Source organism: Marasmius oreades, chromosome 3 (assembly GCF_018924745.1).
Source record: "Marasmius oreades isolate 03SP1 chromosome 3, whole genome shotgun sequence".
NCBI classification, from domain to species: domain Eukaryota; kingdom Fungi; phylum Basidiomycota; class Agaricomycetes; order Agaricales; family Marasmiaceae; genus Marasmius; species Marasmius oreades.
Window position 1 is genome coordinate 4,433,032 of NC_057325.1, and position 16,931 is coordinate 4,449,962.

The 16,931-nt window shown below is 47.9% G+C and overlaps 4 protein-coding genes across 4 annotated transcripts; 3 read left to right on the forward strand and 1 right to left on the reverse strand.

Moving 5' to 3' along the window:
* Positions 1-26: 26 nt before the first annotated feature.
* E1B28_006786 (uncharacterized protein) lies at positions 27-7,109 on the reverse strand. Its single transcript, XM_043151486.1, has 11 exons — positions 6,948-7,109; positions 6,527-6,886; positions 4,408-6,358; positions 3,436-4,335; positions 2,346-3,377; positions 2,135-2,289; positions 1,996-2,080; positions 1,468-1,941; positions 1,141-1,410; positions 1,026-1,079; positions 27-968 (listed from the first exon to the last, which is right to left on the reverse strand). Exons 2-11 carry the CDS (start codon positions 6,856-6,858, stop codon positions 426-428), a joined length of 5,796 nt encoding a protein of 1,931 aa, XP_043012582.1. The 5' UTR covers positions 6,859-6,886; positions 6,948-7,109; the 3' UTR covers positions 27-425.
* Positions 7,110-8,408: 1,299 nt separating this feature from the next.
* E1B28_006787 (uncharacterized protein) lies at positions 8,409-9,498 on the forward strand. The gene is made up of 7 exons (XM_043151487.1): positions 8,409-8,485; positions 8,540-8,624; positions 8,681-8,739; positions 8,803-8,921; positions 8,975-9,110; positions 9,173-9,378; positions 9,430-9,498. The coding sequence occupies exons 1-6, from the start codon at positions 8,459-8,461 to the stop codon at positions 9,338-9,340; spliced, it is 594 nt and encodes a 197-aa protein (XP_043012583.1). The 5' UTR covers positions 8,409-8,458; the 3' UTR covers positions 9,341-9,378; positions 9,430-9,498.
* Positions 9,499-10,777: 1,279 nt separating this feature from the next.
* E1B28_006788 (uncharacterized protein) lies at positions 10,778-11,662 on the forward strand (the record flags this gene model as incomplete). Its single annotated transcript, XM_043151488.1, has 6 exons — positions 10,778-10,883; positions 10,932-11,119; positions 11,180-11,234; positions 11,288-11,398; positions 11,459-11,512; positions 11,577-11,662. The coding sequence occupies 6 exons, from the start codon at positions 10,778-10,780 to the stop codon at positions 11,660-11,662; spliced, it is 600 nt and encodes a 199-aa protein (XP_043012584.1).
* Positions 11,663-13,647: 1,985 nt separating this feature from the next.
* On the forward strand, positions 13,648-16,617 carry ACS1 (acetyl-CoA synthetase). The gene is made up of 9 exons (XM_043151489.1): positions 13,648-13,899; positions 13,966-14,631; positions 14,691-14,842; positions 14,901-15,061; positions 15,251-15,389; positions 15,447-15,678; positions 15,761-15,990; positions 16,064-16,202; positions 16,265-16,617. The coding sequence occupies exons 1-9, from the start codon at positions 13,747-13,749 to the stop codon at positions 16,385-16,387; spliced, it is 1,995 nt and encodes a 664-aa protein (XP_043012585.1). The 5' UTR covers positions 13,648-13,746; the 3' UTR covers positions 16,388-16,617.
* The last annotated feature ends 314 nt before the right edge of the window (positions 16,618-16,931 follow it).

Below are 16,931 nucleotides of genomic sequence, written 5' to 3' on the forward strand. Positions count from 1 at the left end.
AAACTGAAACATTCTAGTTCAATTGAGGGCGAAGATAAGGGCTGCCACCGCAACCTGATTCAATTATAATACTTCAGGTGCGACTAAAACTCGCAGAAAAGATGTGATGAGATGTCCATTAGCTTGCAAAGAAAACAATTGAATCTGACAACGATGAACTAACTTGAACGATGATCTACTTAAAGAGAGTGGACGAGAAAAGATATAAACATTCAGTCCGTTTGCTGAATAATATGAATGATTAGCATACCGCACAGACGGGGAAGGGGGACTAGTGTAAAAAAGGTAATAGAAAGTTCAAAAGAGTATCAGTCACCCTTCCAACCCACATGCCGTAAGGTTTTAAAACAAAACTCAACCAAAAAAATCCAAGTAGCAAAGGAACGGAGGGATAGAGAACACTCAAGTGGTCATCTTTGTCCCAGTCACGCCTGTTCGGCTAGACATCTGTCAATGGCCGCATTAATGACCCCCTTCTTCGCTGTAAGATCCATCCTGAACTGTTCTTCCAACTGTCTCCTCAGCTCTCGCTTCGTTACGCTGTTCAAGTCAGCCTGACTCAGAATGAGGCCGACAGCTCTCTCGAGCTCCACGTCCGAGGGTGTTCCGGGTGCAGGCGGGCTAGTGTTGGGACTTCTAGAGTCAAAAGGAAGTTCCAGATAGTTGGACTGGGGCCGGGAAGGTGTTGGTTGATAAAGCATGCTGCGAGTCGTAGGAGGTCCACCATATATCGACGCGGGAACCTGCATCTGTGATAAAGGCGTATTCCTCCCGGAATGGTATCCCGGTGGAGGATACATCCCTCCTTGTGAAGGTGAAGGAGAGAAGCTTCGAGGTTCCTGATAGATCGTCTCCCGGCCATAGATAGAAGCCGTATGAGACTCAGCATATCCGTCGTTCTTGAACTTGTTGGGCGGAACCCAGGAGCCGATACTGTGGTTAGATTCTTTGTCCCATAGTTCATTTTCCTATTTCAAAAAAAGGATCGTGAGGTCAAGTCTGATGTCCCTTAAAATTAGACGTACGTAGTCGCTCCATGACTTGAGAGGAATAGACCTAGGGTCATATTTGCCTTCGTCCTATAAAAAACCACGATATTGATCAGGGATGGGAACGACGTTATAATACGACAAGACTTACGTGGACAATAATCTTCTTGCCAGATTCTCCGAGCACAAGACGAGTGGCACCCCAAGAGAAATCATCCATTTTCCAGAACGAATATAGCGGCAACAAGAACGAGAAGGCCGGAATGGCGATGATATAGAAAATCATCCAACCAATCATATCCCACTTTCTGCGAAGGACGAACACCAACGCTTGGAGACCATAGATAGCAGCAAGCATGATTAGTGACTGTAAAGGAACAACCATGTCCCCCAAAGAGACTGACACGATGAGGTAGACAATCTGCGGGCCAAAACGTCAGTTTGTGGGCTAGACAGAAAAAAAGTAGAAATAACACACGTAGACGACTGTAACAGGCTGAATGAGCGTCGAAACAAGATCAATCATGACCACGAATCTCATTGAGAAACAGCAAAAACCACAAAGTTGCTCCAAGAAGATGAGTTCACCCAAGTTGTGCACCGTTGAGTTAATCCAACGTCGACGCTGGGACAACAAGACCTTCCAATCGTCGGGCGCAACTGTGTATGCATGAGCATCACGGACGAACTGCGTCTTGTGAATGGGGAAGTGTTTGAGGAGCAGTGTCGTGAGATACCGATCTTCACCAAGGTGTAGCAGATTTTTCATGTGAAGCGTGTCAACGCGGTTCTCTGAATAGTCTTGGCAAATCTGGTTTGAGATGAGCAGGGGTTTGTGGGTGTCCGGGGTGCGAAGACGATAGAGTGTGAAACAGCCGGGAAGACAGGTAACGGATCCAAACAATGACTCGAATGCTTTGGCCATGTGATGCGAGATGAAGTATTCGTAAACCTAAGGAGAGGAGCTGAAGACCAGACAGAAAATTCAATAAGTATGATTCCGCACCTGCATCATCGTAATGATGGACTGCTTCGCATTAGCCAACTCTGTTTCACCGCAAACGCCCAGAAGCTTCTTATCGTGTATCATACTGGGAGGAGATGCAATCAGAATAAACATTCCATGAACAGGCATCCGAACGTACGCAGAGATGAGTCGGTTGACAGAGAACTTGTCGACAGTTGTATCGGCATCGACGGTGAACAGATACTCATAGAACGTAGGGTTGACACCGATGACGTTCTTGATCTGATGGTACATCTCCAACTCCAGAGGGTTCATAGGAGCATTGAAATGGACCTGTCAAAGAGAGCGCTCAGAGCGACGTCCCAAGCCACACGTCAAAGAAAGCTTACCTTGTTCAAGAAATGCATGATCACCATCTGCGAATCTCGCTTTCCACGATTACCAGGACGCGACCTTTCATTCGGCTTGCCAACTTTAACCACGACGAGGTAAGGTACGACATGTCCAGAACACTCGTAAAGACCCGAATAGACTTTGCCCATGTTGTGTTGCTTAGCTCCTTCCCCAAGGGAGACGAAACTAAGCGGTTCGGGATCCAGGTTGGGATCAGCCCCCAGGATATCAAGAACAATCCTCGGCGTTGGACGATCGTTACCAGAACCAACGATCATACCATCACATACAACAAGAAGCAACTTGCGCTTGTCATCATACTTGAGCTGAGCCAACGAATCGATAGTCTTCCTCAACGAAGACTCGCCTTCCGTATAACAGGGCACCTGACATATCACAAACTTATCATGGTCTTCCGGAGCCCTCGGCGAACCAAAGTTGACTGAAGCCAAGAACTTGAACCCAATGACAGCAATCATCATGATTGAAATAGCCAAGAGAATGTACGTCGCGAACTGACATTGGGGGCTGTTTCGGTTATCCACCTTTCCGATGGTGAATACATTCCGCAAGCAGGTTTTCTGTCGCGCAAGTACAGCCTTGTCTAGGTTGAGGTTGTCCAGCTTCTTCGTGATATCACCACCATCGGAGTTGTATCGGAAGACATCGATAACCTTGTCATTCATGAAGGATGTGGGAACGTTCGGCGCGGTGGTGCCATTTGGAGGAGTAAGACTACCTGAACTTTTGATGTAGTCCGTGACATCGTAAATCAAGCCTTTGTAGACGCCAACCGAACGAGAAGAATGGGCCATGTTTTTTACCTCTTTGGGGGTAAAGCCGAGGAAACCGACGCGGGCCAAGTAACGCATGGTAATCATTTGTTCAAAGTACCAGTCGGGGCGGGGGTCATCTGTAAAGGAACGGAAATCATGATACAAGGCATTCGGGTCCCCAGATGTGTTCTTGGGATTGAAGGTAATGAAGGGGCTGAGGTTTCCATCTTCACCGTCGCACACTGCGCTGATCTAGAACGACAAGATATGGTTGGAAACGGAGATTCAGACACAATCAAAATATACGCACTTGCATAGGGAACATGTCATCAATCGTCTTGCCACCGTACTTCAACACGTTTTTCTGCGCTACCACAGACACCGCCCTCAGGTGGAACTCCGAAATCTTCGTCAAGTCGAAAACCTCGCCACGAATAGCCGTCATCACATTGTCCGGATTGTTCTCAAACGAATGTCCAGACAACTCGGTCGTACTGAAGACGTGTTGCGTAGGGCAGATCAATCTTCCCAAGATCGCAATGACGAAAATAGAAATGCCGCAAAGGAACCAGATCATCATGTTCAGCGCAAGCTTCTCCCTCCATGCCTGACGCACATCCATTCGCTTCATACGTCCGATGTAAGTTAGGCAAGGGTTAGGTATCCACCAAGTCAAGATCCAGCAAAGAGCGACCCAACGACGGCGGGCAGAGCTCTCCTTAACGATCTCAGTCGTCTCTCCTTCTTGAATTTCGCCAGGTAAGGCCTCCTTGTTGACCAGCCCAGTCTTCTCAGCATTATGGAACATGTTCCGAGAAGGTGCATAACTCTCTGAGCCGAATTGGGAAATAGAATCATCACGCTGACTTGTGAGTCGGCTACGACCATCAAAGTCATCGCTACGAAGGGAACGGTTCTCATCGTATTCGTCATCGTATTGATCTGCACGGAGGAAGGGAGAAGCGTTGGACACAAGGGGAAGTTGTTGGCTGGAGGCGTTGAGGTTGTCACCGTATCCTGCTGCCCAAGGATCGTCACCGTCATTTTCGAGGCCAGGCGAATGATAAGGTGCATAAGGATCTGCCAGGCCACGAGGCCCAAGACCCGCTTCAGCCTCAGCATCACGCAATCGATTGCGCTTCTGTTCCTCAACGTCTCGGGAACGGAGTTGATCTTCGAGCAGATGGAACGCGGTTTGAGATAGGTAGACCTAGAAATGGGAGGAAAAGATCTTGTCAGATCGCCCTATACGAGAACAAACACAAAGGGAACTCCAACGTACTTGTTGATTGCCCAAAACAATATCATGACCTTCCAGACCAAACGCTGTCCGTGTCTGCTGTACCCTCTCCCTCTCAGTCCCTTCCATGACACCAACCTCAGCCATACCCTCCTTATATCTTTCACAAAACTCCTCCGGCGTCATATTGACCTCAAACACAACCGCACACTTCTTGGCAATCTCCGTCAACCCAAAGCTCCTAACCTGTCCCTTCACACTCCTCCCTTCCAACTGGTTCGGTAACTGCGAGTCATTCGGGTTGATACAAAACACATGCCACGGTTGAGCTTCATCTAGCGTCTCGAAAAGTGTATCCAAAGCCGCCCGAAACTCTCCCGTAACACATCCCCCTCCTCCTAATGCCGAGCCAATACCACTACCACCACCAAGCCCATCCTCATCCTTGAAACTCTCCTCTCCAACCATAGTATCCCCACTCTCCCTGACAGTTGGCATTCTCCTCACCGTTCCCTTCCTCCTCATCGACGGTGCCCTCATAGGCTTCACATTCTGCTGAGCACCAACAATCGTCTCCTCATTCCGAGGATGAACTTGCATCGCAATAGCCTTCCCACTAAACAACCCCTTCACAAACGGATTGATCGAACCACCGTTTTCGGGGTTCCCATCCGCACCTCCACCTCGTAACAGACTAACAAAGTCAGAGTTGAGTTCATGTTGATTACGCTCTAAAAAGTTCTCCGACGAATACGTGACGGGCCCATTGAAGTGGTGAACGGTAAAGGTTGGGTAACCGGACCGATCAATAGATCCAGTCTTGAAGGACGAGTGGTTGCCCCATCTTTTCTGAAAGGCTTCCACCATCGTGTGGTTCGTCTTTTTCGGTGCTCGACGTGCTTGATCGTCCATGATATGAATCAATCCCCCAGGCTTGTTTTGTAACAGACGGATGGACTCCGCGTTGTCAAAGTATGTAACTTGCGGGATATAAGGAGTGATTCCTTCGGATTGATACTCTGCCGTGTGAGTTTCGAATATCCTTCGTTGTGTCCAGTATTGGAGACGCTCGTTTGCAAAATTGATACAGAATTGGTCGAGGGAATTGGGGCGGGAAGTCATGTTCTGGGGACCAGGAAGATCGAAGAGGGCGAGGAAAGTGCTGAAGTCGTCTTTGCAAAGACGTTGGTTGATGTGTTCGTTCAACCACGAGAAGAGGAGGGAATAGAGGGATTTGGCGAGTTCATCTCTGTTGTCGGAAGCACCATCTGGATCGAGGAAGACGGTGCACATCTCTTTCTTCACAAGCTTCGATTTGAAAGAGAGACACGCTTCGAGATCGCTCTGCTGAACTCCCAAAAAGTCGGCGACGATAGCACAGATATCAGTATTACGAACAACGGCAGCATCTTCGTTGCGGTGACGATCCACGGTAAACTCAAGATTGCCGAGGTGCAGGATAGCTGCGAGAAGTTGACATGTCTGTGCTACGTGGCGCTTGGAAAACCCAATTGTCTTCAACGCAACCTTGAGTTGCTCGAACCGCAACGCATCGTCATCTCTAGCATTCGGACCCCGTGCAGCAACAGCTCCAGGTCTCTGCCCTAAATACCGATACTGTGTCTTGTCCCCCAAATGTAGGTGAGCTCGCTCTTCAGCGGAAGCGCCAGCGACAAGGTAGTAGAAGATGTGGAAGTTACGTTCGCCATTAGGAGCTCCAGCAACACGATTATTCTCGAGATAGTACTCGAGCGTCTTGGCACCGCAAAGGCGGCCACGGTCGCTGAACTGAAGCTCAGTGTATTTTCCGAATCGCGAGGCGTTGGGATTAAAGAGGGTACGAGCGTTGCCGAACGACTCGAGCACGAAATCGGCTGCGGGGACTTGGTTGGCTAGTTTGGCACCCTTCTTCCCAGGGTTGGATACGGATAACTCGAGGATGGTCTTGATAGCCAGACGGCGAGATTCTGACTTTCCCGACCCGGTCTCACCGCTAGTGACAAGTATGGAGTTAGTACACAATTGATCAAGCCATTACAAAGAAGAAGAAAATGAACATGGCATCGAGCATGTGCACGTTCCCGTGGAATCGCACATAGCCATTTGGATAATACGGAATGTCCGCCATACCCGCATGGACGAACAAAAATCGAGGGCATACCTGAAGACAATGGCCTGATCCTGCGACGTCCTCTTCATATGATAATACGCATTGTTTGTGAGTTGAAAGATATGAGGGGGCATGAGCTCCTTGTTCAGAGTCGTATCCCGATATTCGGCGGCATACTTGTGAAGAACAGAATCCGCGTTGGAAGTGATGTATTTGTGAGGGTTGAATGCAACCAATGCGCTGGAGCCGACGTTGGTGTAAATTATATCCTGCATGAACCTCTCACGAAGACATGCCACGATGACATCGTCGGATACGTTGGAGAGTTTCGAAAGATCGTTGACCTCCTCTAGGCGTTGTTGCAAGGTCGACTGCCTATTCATGATTGCCACTTCAGGGTTGATGAACTACCTTGGTTGTCATTATCCGCCACGATGAGCCAAAAACTCTGCAGAACAAAAAGGTAACTCACTGAAAGCCCTGAATTTTACCCGCTTAAAACTTGTTCGAGTCTTCCTACTACCAATCTATGGCAATGTTGTCTTTGAAGTTGAGGAGAGGAAAAAAGAAACAAGCAAAGGGAGAGAAAATGAAAGGCAGTGGGAACGGAAAGAAAGAAAGAGTCGTCGTCGTCGTGCCGCTGCCAGTGGCAGTGACGACGGTGCTCTGCACCACGTGGGTTTCCGGCAACCCCCGGGAAACCATCCTCGACGGTCTGCATGCATCTTTCCTTTTCCCCTTGCAAACACCTAGATCTCTATATATAAGTGACCACAAATTCGGTAGGAAGTTTGTTTGCCTTTGGTCCTACAGCCACAAATGTCTTCAAAGTCCAGACATAGGATGGTCCAAAATTGAATCACCTGCCCACGACGGAGAACAGTCGCCGTCTCACAGTTCACTCTGAAACACGCCGTTCATGCTGCCGCTGTGAATGAAATATTGCATGATAGGAAGCAAATTGGTTTTTCCTCTGTTTTTTTCTAAACAGAGGAGGCAGGGACCCCGTTACCGATTATCCACCCGCTGAAGTATCTACCATCTACGTGTGAAAAAATGGCGGGGAGAACCTCAGTCCAAGTTGCAACTTTCGTTTTTCAAAGGCCCACTACCAACGGCAAAATGCACATCAAAGTTGCATTAATGCCTTCACTTTCGACAGTCACTAATCCCAGCAATCATGGGCGCAGAATCCAATGGAGGCCGATATATCGGGGAATATCATACATACCGTTTTTCTGCAGGCTTGAAGCTATATGGGAAATTTGTCTGCGGCGGGGAACTTGATCATCGAGTCAGATGGAGGGATGGGATGGTTGGATCGACGAGCCGGTCGATGGACTGTTAGCCGTTCATGAAATGTAAATTTTGAGCAGATGAAGCGTTGAGGCTTAAAGGTCAGAAATCGCTGTACCAACACGTTCACACCCGTACGATGTGTTTCGAGCTGCTCAGGTTACCGAGGTTGCCAGTGCATGTAACGTCTCACTTTGACCTGAGAAAGGTAGCACAATATTTCTAGGAGCTTGACGTTTATTACAGGTTCGATACACAAACTAAACTGAGAACTCATTGGAAGGCTGGATCAAAATTCCGTATCGCTGTTTGACGCTAGGGCTTGAATATATAGACTCATGGGCATGACCGTCCATTAAAGATGTGGCTTCAAGTCGAAATTGCTGGCAAGGTACCACTGGATGCACTGGCTGCAGAAGTATCAGGAGTGCCAACAAAGTCGAAAAGAGCGCTGCACGATAGCAGTCCTTGAGGAAGCGATGGGAAACAAAAAGAAAGTTGTTATGTCCGCGGCCAGGCTAAATTTTCCCGCAACCTTACCTTTACACTAATTTTGCAAAATAAAGTAAACCTAAAAAGGCAACATTTAGTCAATATAGAGAAGGTTCGATTAACGCGTAAAGCACGTTCCTCCGGCATTGCCAGACTCTATGAAATGCCACACTCACTCACTTTTCTCTCCTCACCATGACTCCGTACTTTGAAACTGTCAAGGTTCTTTTTATCTTATTTCCGCCCCTCTTTCAATAAAATCAACGGAATTTCCAGTCTTTCGCAGATGTACGAATCACGGAGAACGGTATCGACACCCACGACTTTTTAGATGCTTCAGATGGGCTCGTCAAGATGTTCGGTATGTTTACCAATCACATCTCACTGAACCGTCAAACTGACATGCATATTGACCAGATCTGTTCGGTTCTACAGTATTCGGATTTGTACAGTCGGATATTAAAGGGAATATTGCGGTACGTTCATGTTTGTAACAGCAATATTCCTCGTTTCTTATACTTTTCCCCTCGCCTACTCAGGGCGTACGCGCTCGATTCGAATCAACTAGAGAAAAGTCAGTCACCGTAGAACGTCTCGTGGAGGAAGAAACGAAAGAAAATAAGAGGGTAGCGATAGCGTGTCTAGTTAGACTTGTACGGTGCGTATTTCCTCCTTATCTCTAATTAGACACGACTAAATCACTCAAGACAGAGGCCTCTACTTCACCCATCAAGCTCTCGAAAATACCCAATCCGACACATCCTCCGAGCTCCATGTATGTTTTAAACGAGCGTATGATCTGGTGCTGAAACATCATCATGGATTTATTGTGCGGAATGTCGTATCCGTGCGTATAACATTTAATCTCTCATTACTTATAATGCTCATCTCAACCTCACTTTCTCGCAGGTAGCAATCCGTGCGGTTCCCCGTCGCTCTGACTTTTTCAGCTGTATCGCGCAGGGCGGATCTAAGGAGAAGCTTGATGTGGAGTTACGCAAGTGGCTTGATGGATTGGATGGGATCGTTCAGAGGGTTAGTAAGTTCTTGAAGGATGGTGGGTACGGGAGGGTATGATTAGGGTTATTCAAGCACGTTCTGTCGTGCTCGACTAGGTTCGTGGCCGAAACACAGCGTGTTATTTGAATTGCTAAAAGTCCTTGCAGATACAAATTATATACTTACACGTATTCAAGGATCTACAGGACTTTTATAATCTTACACTAACATCATCATTCCTTTCATTTCGTCTAACGTGAAGCTCCCGTACCTTCGCTTCCCCAACCTTTTAGCAAAGCCCGTTACCCCAACTCCCAAACCTGCTTCATACAGAAAATCAACTCCGACGCCCACCCCCGTTGAATTGTACTGGGCAGTTTCCCGGACTTCTCAAACTGTCCCCCCTCAAAGTACTCATTGACTACAGAATAATCGCCACGAACCTCGAACATCTCCTCTGCAAATCACGGTAATTCAAGGCCGTAATACGTTCAGGGTACGGAGATTTGCGAGTGAAGGTACTACGGTTTTCATAAGCTTCCTCCCTTATCCCTTGAGATCCAAGTTTTCACTCAACGCAACTATACGGTGACGCCGGTACGGGTGCCGTATCGGTCCGGGCCGAAGCCACAGGATCAAGTGACAAGCACGTAACGCGTAACATAGCAATTTGCCAACTGCCAACATGGATCAGAAAGTTCATCGCTTCATTCTCAGGAATTGAGGTAAAATAAGCTATCGACGACTTCAGCGCATCACTTGTGTCTACTTAATGATACTTGGCATCTCGAATTTCGATGGATGATGCTACGTATCTGTCTATCTGTCTTGATCTCAATCTTAAACTAGATTGACTCGGATTGCTGCCATGGCTGCATGTACAATTTTGGTCATACTTAAACATTATGACTGGCAAAAAATCGAGAGCCATCTTCGAACCTCTTTCACCTACACTCTGGCAGCGATGGACGACTCGTCGATTGCAGGGCTCCTTTATAATCTTCAAGTTCTCGCGGTACGTTCTACATGTTATCCTGGCAACGACAAGGATGCTGATGCACCGAATGACCAGTATGTTAAAGGTCAGCCGAGTCTAAGGACGTGCGATACAGTTGCTAAACGTTGAACCCCGAGTAGTCGCATGCCTGTCCTGGCTGGTGCGAAATCATGTTTTTCTGCTCATTTGAACTTGAATCAATAACTCCAGCTACCAGATTTACGATACGGTGATCACACAAAGCCAAGAAGTAGGTAGAAGGAAGCCTTTTACCAGCTTGTTATCTGGCGTGTCTGCGCAGCTGATCTCTTGAACTAGTACCAGTACATCTGGAAAAGCAAGTGGAATCTCGTCAAGATCTTATATATCTGTACCCGTTATAGCACATTCGTGGACACTACCATTGCTGTCTATGGTACGTTCCTCGTCTACTCCTCTAGTCCGAAGCTTTGGATGGGGAGGCTGAATAGTTGACTCAGAAAGGCTTGATCAAAGTTTTATGGTGAGCGTCGACTCGGATGTGTGGGCTAGGCGGCGAAATTCTCGACATTCTCGACCGTCTCGTGTCTGATTCTGAAACTGCGTTGTGGCAGGATTGTGATCGTTTGATGACATTCACTACCAGTGAGTCCCTAGAAAGACGATTAAGAGGTATATTAAAGCTTTTTTCAGTATTCTCTGGGCTTGGGATCACACTATCCGAAAGTGAGTTGTCCCCTCTGCTCAACACCGACTCGGAGTTACTCCGTGATAACGTTCTGTCTACGACTTCTACGTACGTAGTTATCCTTACGGTCCGAACGTACGCACTGTACAGCTCGTCAAAGAAGATATTGATCTTCTTCGTGATGGCCATCTTTGTACGTACCTTCCCAATACGCGAAGCAAAAGCCAGGACTGATCAATCGAGTATCACATAGACCTTGGGAGCAATCAATATCTGGGCTATGGCGAAATGGACCGGGTCTTTTAACGGTACGCCCATAAAGTTTTATCAGGTCGCACAGATTGACCATGGTACTTGTCAGCGCACATTAAAACCATTCCAACCGAGTTGGATACCTCTGTGAGATGCTATCTAAGCCGTGCGAGTAATATAGGTCTACTGTGTTACTTTTCGCTCCTGACGGGCGAAACAAGTGAGTTTTAAAGTTCCCACATTTTCGAACACTATACGGCCGCTGAACTGTGGGTTGCAGTCATTGTGTTGATGACGGCTTTGAAAGCCACGAGTGCGTGGTGGGAGAGTCGGGGTACGTATAACGTCACTTGAACTTCCCCCACTCTGGTATTTCTTCCAGCTTAACAATGTTCCAGGTCTCAAGAGCTCCCGCCTGATAACTGCTTTCTATCGAGATGGTACAGTTGCAGTCGTTCAAGCAATCACATTGCAAACCATCTAAAGTTATTTTTCATAGGGGTTCTCTTTTACTTCTGCATTCTACGTCAGTAGCCTGAGATTTAGTTTCGTTTCTGTGGCACCGCTATTGATCGTATATTCGGCTTCAGCATTTACAATTCTAAACGTAGTAGCCATGTTGAGCCTTCCGGTGAGTATGCCACGAGCTCACATTATATGCGAGGGTTTCTGAATATGATCTTTGAAGGATGAACTGTTCGCCGTAGGAGATACGTACGTCTGACTCTGTCATGATCAACCGCGCCGGCGTACTGATTGAGTGGGGTGCCGATGCTTCAGGCCGATTCGCGTCGTACATGCAATTTTGGCATGTCGTTTGGTTCTCCACGTCCGACGCCTTGCCGACTCAGAGGGAGACAATACTACTATTGATACTTTAGAGTTGGGCAGCGAAAATCTGGGTCAAAGACAATCTTCAGAGAGTGAGAATGTATAGCTTTCCAAGAAACGGATTCGGGCCCAATGTCAGACGTTTATTATGTACAGATAGCTGATCACGGTCTTCCGATAATCGAGAAATATGGTTAAGTTGTACGATAATTATTATGTCCTGCAATTGATCTAATTGTTGGACTTCGCCGATGTGTCGTTACTGTTGCCATAAATCATGTCAGTGAAATGTCTGCGGTGATTGCTCCGTCAACTACCCTCCTCTAATTGATGACAGAACTCACCCTAACGCGACATAGTAGTTCGTTACATGTGCGGATATCAGGAGTCCCGCCGGACACTCGTACCTGGGAGGTATTTTGGGAATTCAGATCAAAAACCCTTCGGTGAATGGCTCACACTAACTCGGACGCCGGGCCGGATTCTATATAACAGATTGGGATTGAGGCTTGCTCGAGGCACCCCAACCTTCCAAGACCACAACCTCAAGCGCTCCTGAGGCCGTAAGGGTTCGCTCAAGTAGTGGGTCTTGGATCGCGCATAGCGACGACGTAGGACCAAGACAGAACTAGGTATTTGTGGTTCTGGAGTCTCCTGTGACCACTACACCGTGCACTTGTTTATTGGCTCGGTTTGTGAAAGCTACCTTCGAGCTCGGTCGTGAAACCTGCACAGTTATGGAAGTAGCAAAGTCAAACCTTGACCTCGTTCTTCAGCACCGCCGCCGGACCCGGGGAGTTGCATCAGTTCCTGAGGCAGCCTTGACAATTCGAAGTTTGAAACCATTGGTTTGTATTGAGACGGCCGCCTTCAGGAAATTGACCGGCTATCCTGCAAATTTGCTGCAGCACAGGTAAACTAAATTTAGGCAACCTCGCCGGCTCTTCGAACAAACAATTGAGAGCTGGGGGTCACGGACTCACGCGCACGACGAAAGATGGTTGCCGGACCGGCAGCGGGAGGTGGCCCGGGGAGGATTCTGTGAAGCTACCACAATCCTACCAAGTGCCCAAGTATTTGAACTTCTATCCGACCGTAGATGGGTAGAATGGTCGGCTTCTCTTGCCGATTTTGACATTACATTCGAGTTTGACACTCCTTCAGGAGAATACGAACAACTTCCCGCGGGGGGCATTTGACCTATGTATATGTTCAGGTTCATGCTCGGAAATTAACTGCCTCTTACCTTTCTAGGGTCATGAGCGGGGGTTATTGTATGTGTAACCACCGAAATTGCATTGTTAGGGGTGCCAAGGCCCCTCCGGTGATCCTGCCTTGGTTGTAAATAGTAGATGTCAAAGAAGGACCCGAGTCGGTCTAGCTTCGACCGCTGATCATTGGCGTATAGTTGAAAGTGTACACGTAAAGGCAGGATCTCAATCTCTCTAGTTATGCTCTGAGACTTAGAGCGAGAGAGGAGATGCCAGTGTGGGCGTTGCAGAATAGGAATAAATGGGGACAGTGGGAGGTCAGGCGGGCCGCGGGAACTTGGCGGAACAAGCCAAGGGGTGGAGATCCGAACAACGTGACATCCGAACGGTGCATCGCCGCAAGGCATCTGACCTGTCACATGTCCATTCCCCCGCAACTCCAACCCTCGCTGATATAAAATCAAGCAGGCGGCCGAATCCCTCTCTTCTCCTTAGCCTCTTTTTCCCCATCAATAACTCATCACCCATGTCTGACACCCCAGAAACGATCCTAGTTCATCCAGTTGGATCAAGAGTCGCCAAAGGTTCAAAGAAACCTCACGTAGGACCTGATCGTGATGCCTACCACAGCGCTCACTTGCAGACCCTCGGAGAGCACAGTGATCACTGGTGGGCCAAGGTGAGCTCAGCGGAGATACACTCTATCCTGTATTGAACGAAAATAATAATAATACATCTTCAATAGACCGCTCGAGAAACCCTCCATTGGGACCGTGATTTCCATACCGTTCGTTCAGGCGGATTCGAAGATGGCAATATCGCTTGGTTCGTAGAAGGGCAGCTGAATGCCTCGTACAACTGTGTCGATAGATGGGCATTCAAACATCCAAACAAGACTGCGATCATCTACGAGGCTGATGAGCCTAATGAGCACCAATACATCTCCTACAAGCAACTCCATATCGAAGTATGCCGAGTCGCGAACGTCTTGAAACAGTTGGGAGTGAAGAAAGGCGATACCGTATCCATCTACTTACCCATGACATGGTATTCTATCGCGGCTTTCTTGGCTTGCGCGCGAATCGGTGCTATACATTCCGTTGTATTCGCTGGGTTCTCGTCCGAATCCCTTCGAGATCGGATCGTGGATTGCAAATCCAAAGTCCTTATCACCTCTGATGAAGGTCGTCGTGGTGGAAAGTCTATCGCAACTAAAGCGATTGTTGACGTTGCGCTCGCTTCTCCGGAATGTAAAGGGATCGTAGAGAAGGTCCTCGTTCTGCAGAGGACGGGAGGACAGGTTAACATGGTCGCTGGGAGGGATCTGTGGTGGCATGAAGAGACCGAAAAGGTTCCAGGGTATTGTCCGTGCGAGGCCATGAACGCCGAGGATCCATTATTCATTCTCTATGTGAGTTCTTCCTTTCGTTCCTACGTCTACTTCGTCCCCTAACCTTTCCCTCTTTTCAGACCTCGGGCTCGACTGGAAAACCGAAAGGTGTTGTCCATACCACTGGAGGTTACTTACTCTGCGCTGCTCTCACTGTCAAGTACGTTTTCGATGTCCATCCCGATGACAATTTTGCTTGCATGGCGGATATCGGTTGGATCACTGGGCATACGTATGTCGTCTCTCTTTCTCTTTCTCTTCTCCTCGCCTTCTAATCGACGGTCTCATAGGTACATCGTCTACGGCCCTCTCGCCAATGGCGTATCCACCACAGTCTTCGAGTCTACCCCCGTCTACCCTACGCCGAGTAGATACTGGGAGACTGTAGCGAAACATAAAATTACCCAATTCTACTCTGCGCCTACCGCGATTAGGTTGTTGAGGAGATTAGGTGGGTCTGGCAGTTCAACTCTATTTATATTCCATTCAACCATTCCCTTCCTTCCTTCCTTCTATTCATTCATCCATTTTGGAGCTTGAAGTCTATTCTTTCAACTTCTATTCTCTATTCATTCATGTCTTCTTCTCTATTCACTTCTTTTCGTACGAGTTCCTGACAGCTGATGGTGCGCGTCTATAGGCCACCAACACGTCGAACCTCACGACCTCTCAACGCTTCGTATCCTCGGATCCGTAGGGGAACCCATCAACCCCGAAGCATGGACTTGGTACCACGAACATGTGGGAAGGAAAGAATGTTCGATCGTCGATACGTTCTGGTATGCCCGCTGTCTCTTTTTAAGTTCTCGACACTTTACTCATTTTGTTACAAAAAGGCAAACAGAAACCGGCTCCATCGTCATCACTCCTTTCCCAGGAGCTATCTCCACCAAGCCCGGCTCAGCTACCGTCCCATTCTTCGGCATCCACCCTGAGCTTTTGGAGCCTACTTCGGGCAAAGAACTCGAAGGAGAGACGGAGGGTGTGTTGGTGTTGAAGAAACCATGGCCGTCTATTGCGAGGACGATTTGGGGAGATCATAAGAGGTACCTGGATGTTTATATGAAGGTAAGTGTTCAGGTCTTTCTCTCTTTGCATGTCGTAGGGATATTGTTACTAACTCGACCTTCTTTCTTCTTCACACACATAGCCTTACCCCGGCTACTTCTACACTGGCGACGGCGCTGCTCGCGATGCTGACGGCTACATCTGGATCAAAGGCCGAGTTGATGATGTTATCAATGTTTCTGGGCATCGTTTATCGACCGCTGAAATCGAGAGCGCGTTGATCCTTCACAAGGGTGTGGCAGAGACGGCTGTCATTGGTACGAATGACGAGTTGACTGGCCAGGCGGTTTATGCGTTTGTCACGATGAAACCGTGAGTTAATGTTCAATGTTCTCGCCTGGTCTTTTTTTTTCTGACATGATCGTTTTGTTTTTCTGCGATTTAGGGAATTCACATACGACGCTGCAGATGAGGCTTCGTTGATCAAGGAGCTCGTTATTCAAGTTCGGAAAACGATTGGACCGTTCGCGGCGCCGAAGAAGGTTTATATTGTTAGCGATCTACCGAAGACGAGGAGCGGGAAGGTGTGTACTATGTCTTCGCCTCCCCCCATGCCATGGTTAATTTTTCTCCGTGCCTTCTCTAGATCATGCGCCGAATTATGCGTAAGATTGTTGCAGGTGAAGGAGACCAACTGGGTGATCTGTCTACGGTTGCGGAGCCGGGTGTGGTGGACGTCATTAAAAAGAAGGTTGCTGAGACCAATTAATGGCACAATGGACGAAATGAGAAGGGTGTATGTGTGTGTGCCTTGAGCTTAGGCCACCGTTGAACCAGAAGTTCGAAATAGATGCAAAAGGAGATGTATATGTATTTTGTTTTTGGTTGATTTATTTCTGTCTCTGTATGATAAAATATCCACCGTATTGGTAATAAGCCGTTATAACGGTACTAGTGTCGATTAGTGTACTCAATCACAAATTCGTTAAGACACTTGAGCACACCCGTCATTCCCCTCAGTTTCCTAGTCTCCTGTAAGTAGACAAGTCAATGACTCGTTTACTGTAACGTTTTAACGTTAACGCTCGTGTTTAGACCAGTTTCCCACGTTCGAACCGAGTTGCGTCCCGTTCACACTCAGACCTGACGCGGACGAGCTGTTTGCTAACTCGTCTGTGACAGGACGCCGAATTGGCTCATGTCGGAAAAAGTAATTTCGGTGTATAAGCGTTTATAAACGTTACGCCTTTTCTCACAAGGGAAATTAGCCTTATGGAGCCCTTACGGAACCTTTTTTGCCTTACAACCGCGTG